This window comes from Nomascus leucogenys, chromosome 15 (assembly GCF_006542625.1).
Source record: "Nomascus leucogenys isolate Asia chromosome 15, Asia_NLE_v1, whole genome shotgun sequence".
NCBI classification, from domain to species: domain Eukaryota; kingdom Metazoa; phylum Chordata; class Mammalia; order Primates; family Hylobatidae; genus Nomascus; species Nomascus leucogenys.
In genome coordinates this window covers 93,950,414-93,966,820 of record NC_044395.1, presented here as the reverse complement: position 1 = coordinate 93,966,820, position 16,407 = coordinate 93,950,414, and the positions used below count along the sequence as shown (strand labels likewise).

Here is a 16,407-nt window from a genome sequence, read left to right as displayed (position 1 = left end):
CTTTTAAGGGAGGAGAGGGAAGGTAGCATTCATTTCAGAAATATTTTTATGCCAAGCTGCATATATTTTTACATGTTTTGGAAATTAAAGGGGTAAGCCTTGGTCATCTGGAAAATTAATAAATGTAATAATTCAGTCTTGGATTTCTTTTTTTTTTTTGAGACAGAGTCTTGCTCTATCGCCCAGGTGCGAGTGGAGTGCCGCGATCTTGGCTCACTGCAACCTCTGCCTCCTGGGTTTAAGCGATTCTCCTGCTTCAGCTTCCCAGGTAGCTACAATGACAGGCACTCGCCATCACGCCCAGCTAATTTTTGTGGTTTTAGTAGAGAAGGGGTTTCACCATGTTTGCCATGCTCATCTCTCACTCCTGACGGCAGGTGACCTGCCCGCCTCAGCCTCCCAAAGTGGTGGGATTACAGGTGTAAGCCACCGCACCCAGCCCAGTCTTGGGTTTCTAATCCTTCATTTTCGGACATTTCTTCTAAAATTTTACAGAATTGTATGCCAAAAGAAACAAATTTAATAAAAGCTTTGGAGCCAGACCGGTGTGGGTTTGAATTCTGTCCTTGGCACTTCCTTCCTAGCTGTGTGGCCTTAGGTAAGTGGCATCCCCTGACTCGGCCCTGATTTCCTCATCTGCAAGATGGGAGTAATCATGGGAATAATACCTACATAAGATTGTAATAAAGATTAAATAATATAAACAAAACATCTGACAAGGTGTCTAGTAGATAGAAAATACTCAACAAATGGTAGTTATTATTATAAAAATGCACTTGATTAAGGTTGTCCTGCTACGAAGAGGTGGGAGCTGGACTAGAAGGCAGGTCTCAAGGTCCTCTGTCAAGGGGACATCCCCCCTCACCACACCGTCTGTCTCCTTTAAAATGGCTGACTTTAGTCATCCGGGTACTGTGAGGAGGCTGAGATAACAAACCTTCAGTCTCAACCTTTTATCTAATTTACTTTTTGGCGTGTGTTAAGCAGGTAAAGTTTTATGAGGTGAAGAGCAAGGGGTCTCACCGAATCTGCCCACTGGCTCGGGAGCTCATTCTCTCCTGCATAGGACATCCAGGCCTGGTTCCTATAGGATGAGGGAGGCGTCGGGATGAAGTAGCCGGTGAAGCCAGGTCTGTTGGCAGCTGGGATGGCGAACACCGCTGGCACCGTATTACCTGGCATGGAGGAAATGGAGGAGGGAGGTTAAGAGAGGCTGGTCTGGGGGATCCAGCCACCCAAAAGCCAAATAAAGTCAGTTTCATTGGCTCCCCGGCTGGCTGCTGGATTTGAAAGTCTCATTAAATCAGGTCTGAGCTGAGGGGAGCTTGCTCTGGCCTGTAACATTTGCTGGGGAATTTAGTTGCATTTAAGGTGCAGTGGACCTGGCCATGATGGCTAAGATCCCAGGTGATGTAGCAACAGAGGCAGGTGGGATGTGGTGGAGGAAACCTGGTCTTCTTTCTTTTCTTTCTCTTTTTTTTCCTTTCCCTTTCCTTTTCCCCTTCCCTTTCCCCTTTCCTTTCCTTTCCTTCTCTTTCTTTCCTTTTTCTTTCTTTCTCTCTCTCTCTCGAGATGGAGTCTCGCTCTGTCGCCCAGGCTGGAGTGCAGTGGTGCGATCTCTGCTCACTGCAAACTCCTCCTCCTGGGTTCACGCCACTCTCCTGCCTCAGCCTCCTGAGTAGCTGGGACTACAAGCGCCTGCCACCGTGCCTCGCTAATTTTTTGTATTTTTAGTAGAGATGGGGTTTCACTGTGGTCTCGATCTCCTGACCTCGTGATCCGCCCGCCTCGGCCTCCCAAAGTGTTGGGATTACAGACGTGAGCCACCGCGCCCGGCCACCTGGTCTTCTTTCTTTGTGGACCTCTTCTAGAGCCACTGTGCACAGCTGGGCAGGTGGTGCACTGCTCAAGAGCATCTGGCCTAGAAGCCAAGTGGGGCTCAAGTCTAGCCAGTATTCCCTTTGCCAGGGGTGGCGTCTGTACTCACCTGGGGAAGGAAAGTCTTTTCCCTTCTTCTCATCCCCTAAAGAGGGAGTTGTGGGCCCAGCCAGCATCCCGCCCACTAGCCCTGCATCTGCCCAGGCCTGGGGAAGCTAGGGAAGCAGAGGAGGACTCTGGGATTGGCCCTGGCCAGGGGATGAGGGGACAAAGGTCTCCAGGGGTCGGGGGAGCAGCAGACCTCCATCTGCCATGCAGCCCCACTCACCCTCGCAGTCAGAATGAAAGGGCATCATCTGCTGGGACTCAGACCTGGCTTTCTACAGAAGTGATGGTCCAACTCCCCCGTCCCCATCCCAACACCCCTGACCTGCCAGCAAGAGGAAATAACACCTTGGTGGTCAGGTGTTTTCCTCCCAGGAGAATGTGTATTTTTAAAGAGCCAAGAAAAAGAACCAAAAGAAGTGGACCTCACTGGTGGAATTTCTAGACACCATGAATGCTTTACTAAGTGCTGGCAACTGAGTGCTTGCAGTTTTAGCCTAAAAGGTATGGTTTGAATAAACTGAGAAACAAATTACGTCATGTGCAAACCTCAATGTTCATTTCAGCATTGTTTGTTATAGCAAAAAACTGGAAACTACCATTATGTCCATCAATAGAGAAAAGTATAAACTGCTTATCACAGAATACCACATGGCAGTTTAAATGAATGAACTAGATCTATATAGTATGTGTACAGCAACCTGGAGAAATTTTTTAAAATACTGTTAAATAAAGTACAAAAAGAAATGTATGCCATGATATCATTTCTGTAAATTTCAAATACATTAAACATTAATATATACTGTTATATAAACATACATGTGTGGCAAAGGATTAAAACCTGTCACTTGAGGCCCGAGGTCACCTTTTGGGAGAAGGGGAATGAAATGGGGGTGGATGGCTGTATCTGGAATGCTTTAAAGATAAAACTAAAAAAATTGATCTGAAGTCTGGCAAAATGTTAACATACATGCTGACTTTAGCATAACTTGGGATTTTGCCCAATTTCAGATCTTTTAAAGAAAGAAAACCAGCAGCTCTTTTAGTTGGGGCTCCTGAAGTTACAAGCAGATCCAGAAATGCAGTGGCTGTGATTCCTGAGGGTGGTAGGTAGAAAGGAGATTGGAATTGGGGATTTAGGGGAGGACAGGGCACAGCAGCAGTGGTGGGGGGCACACTTGGGCTTTTCTCTTGCCCACCTGAGTAATTTAAAGCCGACTGATCCAACTGCGCCACGGACACGGGGCCTCTGGACATCTGCGTGAAGGAGGCGCTGTCGTGCAGCTGGGCCGGCTCGGGCCCCGCAGACTCGGACATTCTGGTCTTGCTGCCGATGTCTGAGGTGGATCTAGATGGGGCAGAGGGACTGCGTTAGCACTGTCCCAGACCTCAGATGGCGTCCCGAGCAGGAGGAGTGCGCCCCGTCACCTTTGGGCATGGACAGCTGCCTCCACGCCTCATGAGGTCCCCAGGACTGGATTTATTCCCAGATAACAAACGGCCTTCTAGGGACACCAGCAGGGCAGGAGGCACCCAGACTTGTAGCAGCTGTCATGGTGGCCTCAGCTGAAATCATTTTTAGACGTTCAAGGTCAGTTCTCCCCTAAGGGTGGCTCTCATGTCTCCGGGTGGTAGAACATTTAATTTCCATATAAAATAAGAAAAACAATTAGCCTCGGGTATTAGCTGGGGATGGTCGACCCAGGGGGTGATGATATCAGCAGCCAATGGGAAGGCTCTCTCTGGAGTGCCTGGTTGTTCCCTTCTCACCGACACCAGAAAGGGGACCCGGGACAGCTGGGGAGCCACATTCCCTGTTCCTAACTGGCAGGAAGCACGAAGCCCAAGACTTGACTTAGAAGCTCGGGCTGCTCCAGAGAGCAGTGGGCATTCTAACAGAACTTTTTTTTTGGTCCCCAGGCAATCAGAAAATCAAGCCCATTTAACACGTCCTATTTCCACTTAGTGCTCAGAAGGCTGTCTAAGAAGAGGGCAGCTTGGGCTCTGCAGACGCGGGCATCTCCTGGTTTTCCAAAGGGTCCTTCAGCCACAGACCATTTTCCTTCACAAGCATCACTCCTTGCCTGAGGCAGTTACACAGAGGGACTTCAGGCTTCCCTAAAATTAGCCCAATGGGAAAGAGGCAAAGACAGCTGCAGCAGGTCTGGCCCCCCACAGGGCCACCCTCTGAGCTGAGCAGTGGCTGTCACAGAGCAAATGACAGCCACAGCAAGGGAGAACACGGGAGGCAGAGGTCTGGGTTCCAGCTACCTTCCCTTTCATTATGTTTATTTTTATTTTTTTGTTTTGAGACAAGGTCTCACTCTGTCACCCAGGCTGGAGTGCAGTGGCACCACCTCGGCTCACTGCAACCTCTGCCTCCTGGGTTCAAGCGATTCTCCCACCTCAGCGTCCCAAGTAGCCGGGATTATAGGTGCATGCCCGTACGCCCACCTAATTTTTGTATTTTTGGTAGAGACGGGGTTTCACCATATTGTCCAGGCTGGTCTCAAACTCCTGGCCTCAAATGATCCACCCGCCTCAGCCTCCCAAAGTGCTGGGATTACAGGCATGAGCCACCGTGCCCAGCCTACGTTCCCTTTCCAAGCCTGTTTCCTCATCTGTACAATGACAGGGGTAGACAAACTCATCTCAAAGGTTCCTTCTTGGTCTAATTTTGAGTTTATATGAAGGGCAGTGCACCCCCCACCCCAATATGTGGCAAGATAGCAAATGGTGTGGAAGGGCCTGGGAGGAGACAGGTGGTTGAAAGAAGAATTAAGAAATTGATCCTGGCCTTCAGCAAACCTCCAACAAATTGCTGGTATAAGGCCCCTCCAATCCAGGACTCTCAGGAGTAACCAAAAAGCCCGTTGCTACTCTCCTAGGAAGGTCCAACGTGGAGGCTGTATGATGTGACCGTTCATCAGGGTGGGGTCTCCCTCCCTCCCTGCTTGCTTGTTCCCACAGCCCCGGCTTCCCACACACGCTGTTCCAGCCATCTGCTACTTGTTCAGAAAACCCTTCCTGGGAAAATTTCTGAATTCTGCTCGATAAGCAATTCTGAGACCCCTTTCTGGGGAATCCTGGAGCTTTTGAGATCATCTAGGCCCCTGTGCTCATGTTACAGATAGAGAAACAGGGGCTGGAGGGGCAAGGCCAATTGCTGGGGCTGCACAGCAGGTCAGGGTCTGCTGCTTTCCACCCAGGCTCGGCTGGTGGTGAGGTGACGTCTAAGCCCCTCCGCATTCTAAACCACTGGCAATGAGAGCAGGGTCCCTCCTATTCCCTCCTATTCCGAGGGAAACTTCTATGTTTCTTCCCCATTCACAAAGCCCAGACTCATGGTTCACAGATAGGATGTGATTTGTATGTTGGGGGAAGCTGGAGTAGGAAGGCCAGGGCAGTGCTCCACGTGTACCCCAGGGCACAGTTCTAGCCTTTCCCAGTGCTCAGGACTTTTGTTCTTCTTGTCCATCCTTATTAAAAACATGTGCTCATTAGATTTTCCTAAAGCAAAGAACATGCTTAACGTATGTGTTGCAATTGAGATATCTGACTTCATACGTTTTCAATCTCTCCCTCTTGGAAGTCAAGGGTTGGGGTGGGTGCCCAGACATGCCTGCCCCTCCCTGGCTTCTCAGACACTACCCTTAAATAACCAACGGACTTTTGGTAGCAGCTGTTGTGGTGGCCTGAGCTGGAGTCATTTTTAGATGTTCAAGGTCAGGGTCTGAGGCTTTCCAGGTATGGGGTAGTTGACCTTGGGCTTCTTCAACTGTGGATTCTCAAGAACTTTCTGGTTAAAAAGCACAAAAGCACGGTGATCTGTTCATTCATGGTACTTGGGATGCCACAGGTGCATGGTTGTCTGTACAGGTGACACACCCTGGATGGGGTGGAGCATGAAGGAAATTTGCTGGTGCTATTGTCAGGTCAGGGTACACAGGACTGACCCTTTTCCAAATATTCCAAACAAAACAAAGAAAGGAATGTGTTACCGCCTGAGAGAAGCGACAGCCACAGGACCAGTCCGGGGAGGTACGGGTGGAGGCGGTGAGCCCATGACCATCTCAGGAAGCTGGGAAAACCTATAAGCCTGTGAAAGAGACAAGCAAAACAGGGAGAGTTGTTAACACCCAGGGTGGATCAGCACACAGGTTCTTCTTGTTTGAGGAGGAAGCAAACTTCCAAGGGTCAGACTCTGCTTCCTTACTCAGACTTTTTTCTAAGATCTTCCCTCACATGTTTCCAGCCATCTCTTCTACTGCGCCTCCCACCACTCTCACTGGGGCCACTGTACTTACAGGGCCCTCCAACCGTTCTCAGAACACGCCAAGTTCTGTCTCACCTTGGGCTTTTCTTCCACCTGGGTGCCTTCCTCACAGTTCTTCCCAGGGCTCCACGCTTCATTTCATTCATCCAGCCCCAGACTCCCCTAGAGCCCCATTTATCTATTTTTCATCATGGCAACGATCACTCTCTGACATTATATGGTTGCTTGTTTATTTATGATCTGCCACCAACTAGAGTGTAATAAGGGCAAGGGCTTTGTTGTCAGAGATATCCTTATACCTGGAACAGTGCCTGGTATATAACAGGCGATCAATAAATATTAGATGATTAAATGGATGAATCGTTGATTGTGTTTTACTTTCTCTCAAGGGAGAGCAGGTTTAGTGGAGAAAAGCAATGGATTTGGAGTGAGGAGGTATGTGTGAAGGTCCTGATGAACAGACTTTAGGTCCTTCAGCAACTCAGGTGACCTTTCTGGACCTCTTCTGAAATGGGGACAACAATGCTTGCTCAGAGGGCTGCTGAGAAGATCAGGTAAGTCTGTGTGTGTGTGTGTATGTGTGTCTTTTGCAATCTATAAAGTGCTATTCAAAGATAAAAGACTAGAACTGTCACCAAAAAAGTGAAGACTTTTATCAACATGTGAGGGGATAAAAGCAAAACAGACAGAGACAGGATTAGAAAGAGCCAGGCCACAACCTCCTTTAGCAAGAGAAAATCTAGAAATGTTCTCTGTGAAGACAAAGCTTTACTTGTGCTTCTCATCCGTTTCTTTCTTCAGGTATTCTGCCCATCAGATCTCTCAAGGAGGAGGATGACAGGATTTTAAACCTGAAGGTATCAGGACAAAAAACAGCAGCACAGGGGATCCACAAACAGGATTCTTTCAACTGAATGAAGTCTTCTCCCTCCAGCATCATGGCAGACTACATCTTCATAAGGGCCAACCCACTCAATAACAACGAGGTCCAGGATTAAACCTACTTTTTAATGCAGTGTGAAACTGCAAGATGTCAGGGAAATCCCAAGGGACTATTCCCCTACCCCACACCTCAGCAAACTAAAACAAAACCAGGAGCTGAAACCAGAGGTGGAAATACGGAAGGTAAGCAAATATGAATGGCGAAGTGGCCTGGAAAACAAACGCCATCTTGACAGTTGATGAAGAGATCAAGCCTTGGAACAGGATGAGGTGAGGTGGCTGAACCTGAGGCACTCACCTCCAACACAAAAGGAGGCTAGCACTGGTCCCTTCTACGGAGGGAGGATGGATGGCAATGCTCCCAGCTCAGGCAGAAGCAATTGTACATGCTCTTTGGAGAAGAGTATCCCTAAAGCAGTCTCTCAGGATTAGCACAGATTAAGATGAAGCAAGTAGAGCTCATGATCTAAGACAATGAACACACCAGAAAAGAGAAGTTAAAGGGAGGAGAAAAAACAAACAAGATTTAGACCTTTAAGGACTTTAGAGTTCGGAATTTCCAGACACAAGACAAAAAATAACAATGTAAGAAATGTTTTTAAGAAATAATTGACCAGGCCAGGCGCGGTGGCTCACGCCTGTAATCCCAGCACTTTGGGAGGCCGAGGTGGGCAGATCACAATGTCAGAAGATCAAGACCATCCTGGCTAACACGGTGAAACCCCATCTCTACTAAAAATACAAAAAATTAGCCAGGCGTGGTGGCGCGCGCCTGTAATCCCAGCTACTCGGGAGGCTGAGGCAGGAGAATTGCTTGAATCTAGGCGGCGGGGGTTGCAGTGGGCCGAGATCATGCTACTGCACTCCAGCCTGGGCGACAGAGCAAGACTCCGTCTAAAAATAATAATAATAATAATTGACCAGACAGATACTATTAGAAATGATCCAGCAGATTTGAAAAAGAATAGAACTTTCAGAAGTGAAACATGATTATTAAAATAAAAACATTCAAGGTAGAGGAAGTAAATAATAGATTAATCACAAATAGAGAATTAATAAACTAGAAAATGGAATTGGGGAAATTACTAAGAATGATACACAATGAGCTGAGAAGATAGAAAATATAAACGAGAAATACAAGACATGGAGGGTGGAATGAGCAGGTCTAACATGCAGCTAACCAAAGTGCCAAAGGAGAGAAGAAGGAAAACAAAGGCAAGGCAGTATTTGAAGCAGCAATGGCTAAGAATTTTCCAGAACTGATAATTAATAATCCCAAGTAGGATCAATAAAATAGAACACACATCTAGATACATTGTAGTGAAACAATACCAAAGGCAAAGAGATCTTAAAAGCAGCCCAAAAGGCATATCACCTACAAAGAGATGGCAATGACACTAACAAATGGCTTCTCGTTAGCACCCAGCAGACATGGAAAGCAAAGTACTCAGACGGGCGTCAACCTAGAAGTGTGTCAGCAATACTATCTTTCTAGAACAAGAATGAAAGAAAACATCTGCCCAGATCCAGAAGTACTGACTGAATCGATATGGAAAGCTACGTTGCTGTGCTGTACTTCCATTTTTTTTTTTTTTGAGCATCAGTAAACAATGTATGCTAAGGCAGCATTCAGGGAGCCAAATCTTCAGCTCCACTACATCCTAAATGCCTTGGAGTGCAGTAACCATGTCTGTCTTATTACAGTAGTCCCCCATTACCAAGCAAAATGTCTTGCACCTAGGCATGTTACCTATTTTCTGAATGAATGCTGAGTGAACAAGGAGTAAGGCAACTCAGGCTGTTATCTTGATTCAGCCATTCACTTTGTCTGGATATGTCATTCAGCCTTTATGAACCTTGTTTTGGTTTTATTTTGCTTTCCTTGTAAAATAAGGCATTGGCCTATCTCACAAGCTTCCAAACGTTTCTTTAGCCATGACACCATTCCAGCAGACCCTAATACAGAGACAGATGAAAGCAAGGCTTCTCTGGTTGAAGTTGGGGAGGAGGTGCCCTGGTGAATTTGGCTTTTCACTTACCTGTCTAATAACCCCCTGAGGACCTCCCTGAACCCTGAGGTTCTGCAGACAGTTAGCAAATCCTTGTCCTGGAGGTCCTTCCAGCTTTACCCTCCATGATTATCAATAAACCAAGTGAGGCACTTCTTTCCCAAAATAGACAAATGAGATTTACAGCCCCTCTTCTCTCTTCTGGCCTCTCATGCTATTCAGCGGAGGAGATAGACAACCTATTTTTATCTCAGGTTGTTGGAAGGCTTATTCTGTAGTCAGCAGAGTTTCCCAGCCAAGAAAAGGCTTTCTATGCCTGTGGATGTCCTATAGCAGTTCACCAAGAGAACTGATGAAAAATTCTGAACTTCTGACAAGCAGCAAGGGAATTCCCTTCTTGAAGATTTTGCCAGTTACAAAGCAAGATGGCACAGGAGATCAGGCAGACCCTTTTGGGCTGTATCCTCAGGGCCCCAGGACAGCCACGGGAGCCACATAAAACACAGAGGGGGCAGCCTGTGCCACGTGCTCATGGTTGAAGGAATCCTCCCCCAGGGTGTCTTCTACCCACTCCTGTGCATGTTCCCCCTGGTTCTAAGTCTTCTTGTCTTTGCCTTCTAGTTTCCTGTCTTGTGTATTTGGAATCTGGCTCTCTCCTGGCTGCTCTGTGACAGGAATCCATTGGAAGCTATTGCACGAAACTGTTGCCAGGTTCCAAGTTCCCAGTGCCATGATGCTGGCTGTGAGGAACACCTAAGGACCCCGTCTTTTGGGGTCCCTGCCCTCTGGCCAGGAAGGAGATAAAAGACTCAGGACTGAAGGCAGTCAGGTTGCAGGTCTCTGAGGCTGAAGGAGGCTGTGTGTGACTAGAAGAGAGCACTCTTTGAGTTCAGAAGTTTGATTGTAACATGGAAGGAAGGAAGGGAAGGAGGGGAGGGGAGGGAGGGAAGGGAGGGGAGGGAGGAGGGGGAGGAGGAGAGGACCACAGTCTGTTTGAAGTTTCAGTGCTGAGTGTCCCTCGGGAGGGGATGAGGGAAGTGGGTCAGCACCATACTCTCTAGCATTCCCAGTGGAGAGGGAGCCCCGACGAGCCCCAGTGCATGCTGGTCCCTCCTGTGCATGTGCATTTACCCAGGAGGAGGAATCTGGTAAAGATAAACCTCCAGGGTGGCACTACAGGGGTGACAGGCTGCAGGGGACAGCCTGCGGTTGGAGGGACTGGTAAAGAGGTCCCAAAGGATTTGGGATGCTCAACAGTAATCGTAGTCATTTTTCCTCCACAGTTCTTCGAATTTAGGTTCCTTTCCCTGCCCCAGGGAAGGAGGCACAAAAGACTGAGGAGGGCACAAGAGCCAATTCTTTTTTTTTTTTTTTTTCTTTTTTGAGACAGAGTCTTGCTCTCTTGCACAGGCTGGAGTGCAGTGGTGTGATCTTGGCTCACTGCAACCTCTGCCTCCCAGGTTCAAGCGATTCTCCTGCCTCAGCCTCCTGAGTAGCTGGGATGACAGGTACCCACCACCATGCCTGGCTAATTTTTGTATTTTTAGTAGAGATGGGGTTTCACCATGTTGGCCAGGCTGGTCTCGAACTCCTGACCTTGTGATCCGCCCGACTATTCTTATCAGAGTTTCATAAGCGAAAGCTACTAAATTGCAAGAACCTAGGATTTTGAATATCTAAGTCCTAAAATACTCAGTTTGATGCCATAAACAAGAGATTTCAAAGAAGTGAGGTACATTTACACTCTGTGGATAGGAAAGAGAGGAGAGCCAGAGAGGAAGCAAGAGGTTAGATGCCAATGGTCCTGGAAAAGGGGCCCTCTGTCCTGTCTCACCCTGGGGGAAGAAGTGGAGGAGAGGACATAAGTCTCATCAAAATCTGGGGAATCTGAAAGACAAGGGACCTGTGTCTGCCTCTAGGAAAGGCCAGGAATCAGCAACAGCACAAAATTCCCCCTCCCTCCACGGGATGCAGGAAAAGAAGGGTATGGTGGTATGGAAGTAGACCAGAAGTGCCTTTAACAGTCCTGCGTGGTGGCAAAGAAGCCACTGGAGAGGGGCAGGTGTGTGTGTGTGCACGTGTGCTTGAGCAAGAGAATGACAGAGCAAGGGACAGAGTGAGCTCACCTGAACACACACAAGCATGGAAGGAAGGAAGGGAAGAATCTGGTGAGGGCGTGTTGAGTAGGAGAAAGAGGATACAGCTATGCTCTGCCTGGACGGGCAACCTGAGAAAAGGTGGGAACAAGGGCTTCTCAGGGACACCAGCTGGAGTAGTGAGATGAGGACAAACAGAGACCAGATACTGCAGCCTTCCCCCTACCCAACATCATGTAGGTCCCCAGAAAATACAGAGGAAGAGCCTGAACTGAGACTGAGCTTCTGGCACGTGGAGATCACAGAAAAATAAAGAGAGTTACTTTTCTTGCCCATCCGAGTTTGTGGGCTGAGATAAGGATTCTCCAGCCTTCCTCTCCCGCCTTCCCTCTCTCCCTTCTCATACAGGCTTGCTGTACAAACTGTGGATTTTACTCACTATAAGGATTTTTCTAAGCTTATAAGGGTACTTATTTGCCAGAGATAGGTGACTTACAGGGAAGGATTTCTTAGGGCCGTTCCAAGGCAGACAGCCCCATTCCCCATCTGGCCCAGAGAGATAGAATCATGTCTGCCCAGCTATGATAGAATGGCCTGCCTTCAAGGACTCCTGCGAGCTGGACCATGCACTGTCAACAGTGACTGGTGTAGGTCCTCTCCTTACTGGTGTCCTCACTTCATCAAACCACTAATAACTTTTGTATAACCAGAGGTGGAAGGAGGCCCAGAATAACTGGCATTGAATCTCTCATGCCCTGGGCCAGATGGGAGTTCAGAATAGATTCAAATTGATTTGGAGAAACACAAGAAATGTAACATTTCTTTCTTTCTTTCTTTTTGAGATGGGGTTGTGCTGTGTTGCCCAGGCCAGCCTCGAACTCCTGGGCTCAAGCAGTTCTCCAACTTCAGCCTTCTAGTAGCTGGAACTACAGATGTAGAAATGTAACATTTCTTGAATCCAAGTGTTGTGACAGAATCAAAGTCATAGCTGACATATCTGCATATTTCATCATTAACAAAGGCTTGGGGGGAGTTGTTTGTTTTTATGAGGAGAGGAGGATAAAAAGACCATAAAATTCCCAATTTTACCCTAACGGAGATGCCTCTCTTACTAGGGCAATGATAAGAACAGACAAAACTCCAACTAGGTAAGCTGCTGCTGCTGCTTCTTTTCTTCTTCTTTTTTTTTTTTTTTTAATAGAGACAAGGTCTTGCTCTATTACCCAGGCTGGAGTACAGTGGTGTCATCATAGTTCACTGCAACCTTGAACTTCCGGACTCAAGAGATCTCCCAACTCAGCCTCCCAAGTAGCTAGGACTACAAGCCCAGCCAATTTTTTATTTTTTATTTTTTATTTTTTCCGTGGAGACAGGATCTCATATTGTTCAGGGCTTGTCTTACATTCCTGGTCTCAAGTGATCCTCCCACCTCAGCCTCCCAAAGTGCTGGGGTTATAGGCATAAGCCACAAAGCCCAGCCTCGGGTAAGCTATCTTATAAGAAGATTATACTCCAAAGTTTGGCTATTCAAGTTCTCATCAGAGCCTGGAAGATGTCCCTATAAGTCCCTTTGGCCAGTGGGTAGAAAGAGTGTGGGATTTGAAGTTAGGCAGCTCTAGGTTCTAACTCCAGTTCTGCCATTTACAGCTGCATAAACTTGGGCAAGTTTCTTCTCCAAGCTTCAGTTTCCTCACTGAGTACTTTGGGATAATAATATTGATCTCAAAGGGTGGTTGTTAGATGAGAAGAGATAATTTCTACATAGCACTTAGCTGTGTCCAGTAGACAATGGGAGCTCAACAGATGCCAACTGTTGCTGTTATTGTCATTACCATTAATTAATTCCATCTGTAAAGAGTCTAGTGGGGAAGATGTGTTAGCCCTGTTGTCTTTTTTGAAATCCCTTTCTCTGTCGCCAACAGGAAGGCTGTAGGATGTTTTAATTCTGCTTGGCACAGATCCAGTATGACTGCTAGCAAAATTGGATGGGACGTTAGATGTGGAGTCCAATTTCTTCACAGAGTTAACAGGTAAAATATGATCAAGAGTCTCCTGAACTGCAGTGCAGAAATCCCAGGCCACCAGCAGTAACCTTTTCCATGATATAAATGCCATTAGTCTGGCCTAGTGTATTTAAACCACCAGCTTCCAATTATCTTCCGGCAGAGCTAAAAGCGCCTCCTCTTTAGAAGACAGAAAGTAATCATAGTTATCATTCTAAATTGCCACCTTTTCTATGGATTTCCACATTATCATAGCACAAAAGGACTCTGCATAAGCTTGGGTTAAGAATCATCATCATTTCTACTCTGTATTGTTAGCTATTTTCTCCTTTTCTGAAAATACAGACCTCATAGGTTGTTGATAAAGAAGGAAACCTTAATAACAAAAGAACTGCATTTAATAATGTTCTGGTTCGGCCAGCCGTGATGGCTCACGCCTGTAATCTCAGCACTTTGGGAGGCCGAGGTGGGTGGATCACCTGAGGTCAGGAGTTCCAGACCAGCCTGGCCAACGTGGTGAAACCTCCTCTCTACTAAAAACACACACACACAAAAAAAGCTGGGTGTGGTGGCACACATCTGTAGTCCCAGCTACTTGGGAGGCCGAGGCACGAGAATTGCTTGAACCTGAGAGGCAGAGGTTGCAGTGAGCCAAGATTGCACCACTGCACTTGCACTCCAGCCTGGGTGACAGAGAGAGACTCAGTCTCAGAAAAGAAAAGAAAAGAAAAGAAAAGAAAAGAAAAAGTTCTGGTTTCATGACCCATCTCTCTGTTGTGTTATTTCACAGTCCTTTTCCACTGTAGGTGGCTTCATTTATAAAATATATATAATGCTGATGTTTTTGTCCTTCTTGCCACAAACACTAAGCCCCAATTATAATAAGCAGAACCATTTAAGTTTTCATCATATGACCCACAATGGATTTTTTTTTTTTAGATGGTTTTACAAAATTGAGATATGATGGCTATGGGCCATCGCATCTTCTTACCTGTTGGAAGACTTGATCTGGCTGTCTCGGCCTTTCTCTCTGAAACCCAGAACTCATCCCAGACTCCTAGAATCTGGCATTTATACATGCACAAGGCATTGTCTATTACAGTCTATGGTTTATAAAACTGTCTTTTTAAAAATATATATTTTAGATGCTATGGTGATGAATGAAATGCAAACTAATTAAAATTGTGATTTAAATCAAAAACTTATAACTTCTCGGTTTTTGTGTTACAAAGATCAAGTGTAAATTACAGAAGCTTTCAGTCATTGGATGCTTTTTCAAATATGGAAATATAATTGCTACTTAATAAATAATCACAATGAATATTCTTTTTTTTTTTAACTGTGTCAGCCAGGCTGAAGTACAGTCTCACAATCTTGGCTCACTGCAACTTCTGCCTCCTGGGCTCAAGCAATCCTCCCACCTCAGCCTCCCAAATAGTTGGGACTACAGGCACATGCCACCACACCTGGCTAATTTTTGTTCAGATGGGGTTTCACCACGTTGCCCAGACTGGTTTCGAACTCTTGAGCTCAAGCTATCGGCCCATCTCGGCCTCCCAAAGTGCTGGGATTATAGGCATGAGCCACCATGCCCAACCCATGATTAATATTTTTATAGCATTTACTACATACCAAGCATTCTTATAGTACCTTACATACACCAACTCATTTAATCTTTCTTTACAAGTCTAGGAAGTAGCTTATTTTTCTTATTTGTAAAGAATTTAAATAATTTCCCCAAGTTACAAAGCCAGGAAGTGGCTGTCAACCTAAATAACAGACTTTTTTTTTTTTTTTTGGTCTCTAAAAATAATGATGTTTATTTGGGAATGGTTATTGCAATGGGAATACCCATGCCATAGTAAACTGTGTTCAGGGAGGTAAAGGAAGACAAAAGTTTTTAAAGGAAAAAGAGGGAGGATTGCATAATTGTTTTGAAATAATTATTCTTGGCTGCAAAAATCAATGACAAGTGTGGTACTTGTCCAAGCCTGGACAGGCAGTTGCTGGGCAGATGTCCTAACACAAGTTTTTTTTGTGTGTTACGTTGCAATGGCCTTTGTGCAAGATTGTGATTTTTGCAGTCTTTTGTGATAGTTCTTGTTATCAGGCATTTATGCATGAAACTCTCCCTTCCTGGCCTTCCCTGGCTCTATTTGCCAGGCTTTCAAAATTTTTCATTTAATTTTATTTAACACAAGTGATTCCATTCTGATTCTGTCAACTTTCATCTGGTAGACCTGAGATTTAAAGTCGAGCCACCTGGCTCAAAACCTGTGCGCTTAAACCACCAGGCCACACAACCCCTTAGCATGTGGCTCTGAGATGCCTTTTGATATTTAAAATGGGTCTCAGGCTTGAAAGTATAGGAAACCACCAGTGCGTGAAGAATATGGTCAGCCATTTATAGGAGGGATAGTAGAAAAGGCAATTCATTCTAAAATACATTATGGCTGGAGAGAAGGGATTGTCACATGCATTGCCCGCAGGAGTCAAAAGCTTAGGCTTTGGATCGTGGGTGGAAGATGGGATGGTGGGATGAGGGCCTGGCATAGTTCATCTCCAGATCCCAAAGCTTTTATCTGTAGAAGCCCCTGCTCTGAGTCTCCTGTTGGAACTCACTGGGCAGACTGACCGGATGATGGCAGGTGGGTGGGATGAATGACTTACCGGCCGGGGCAGACTGTACTGATACATTTCTGGGCGGTAGGTCGGCACCCACTGCACCCCGGCCCTGGGCCGCGTCATGGTCCCCGGAGCGCTGGTCACCACCTCCGAATAGGGCAGGTGCTGGGCTGAGCCGTAGGCTTCTTGGTGCCGGCTCTGGCCTGCGTGGCCCGCGGATGCCAGGCTGAAGGCCTCCTCCAGAAGCATGTGCATCTGCTGCCTGACCTCGTCGATGGATGGCTGGGAGCTCAGTGTGGAGGTCTCCGAGTGGCCTTTCACCTGCCGAGACCTGGAATAGCCCCGGGGCTCATGAACTCTGTCAATGTTGGTTTCCTCTATGATTTCAGGCTCAGTCTGTGGGAGGAAACAAAGCCCATTGACGTGTTAATTAACTTTCCTTCCCATGAAGGTGCTCTGTAATTTACTCTAAA

The 16,407-nt window shown here is 46.6% G+C and overlaps 1 protein-coding gene across 4 annotated transcripts in view; it reads right to left on the bottom strand.

The window, feature by feature from the left end:
- The window catches only part of KIAA1549L (KIAA1549 like), a 308,930-nt gene that overhangs the window by 12,421 nt on the left and 280,102 nt on the right, over positions 1 to 16,407 (bottom strand). For all 4 annotated transcript variants that reach the window (XM_030794655.1, XM_030794656.1, XM_030794658.1 and 1 more), the window contains 4 exons: positions 15,980 to 16,330; positions 5,985 to 6,082; positions 3,183 to 3,331; positions 1,024 to 1,175 (listed from right to left, as the gene is read on the bottom strand). In XM_030794655.1, coding sequence (XP_030650515.1) covers positions 1,024 to 1,175; positions 3,183 to 3,331; positions 5,985 to 6,082; positions 15,980 to 16,330 — 750 coding nt within the window. The remainder of the gene's footprint in view (positions 1 to 1,023; positions 1,176 to 3,182; positions 3,332 to 5,984; positions 6,083 to 15,979; positions 16,331 to 16,407) is intronic.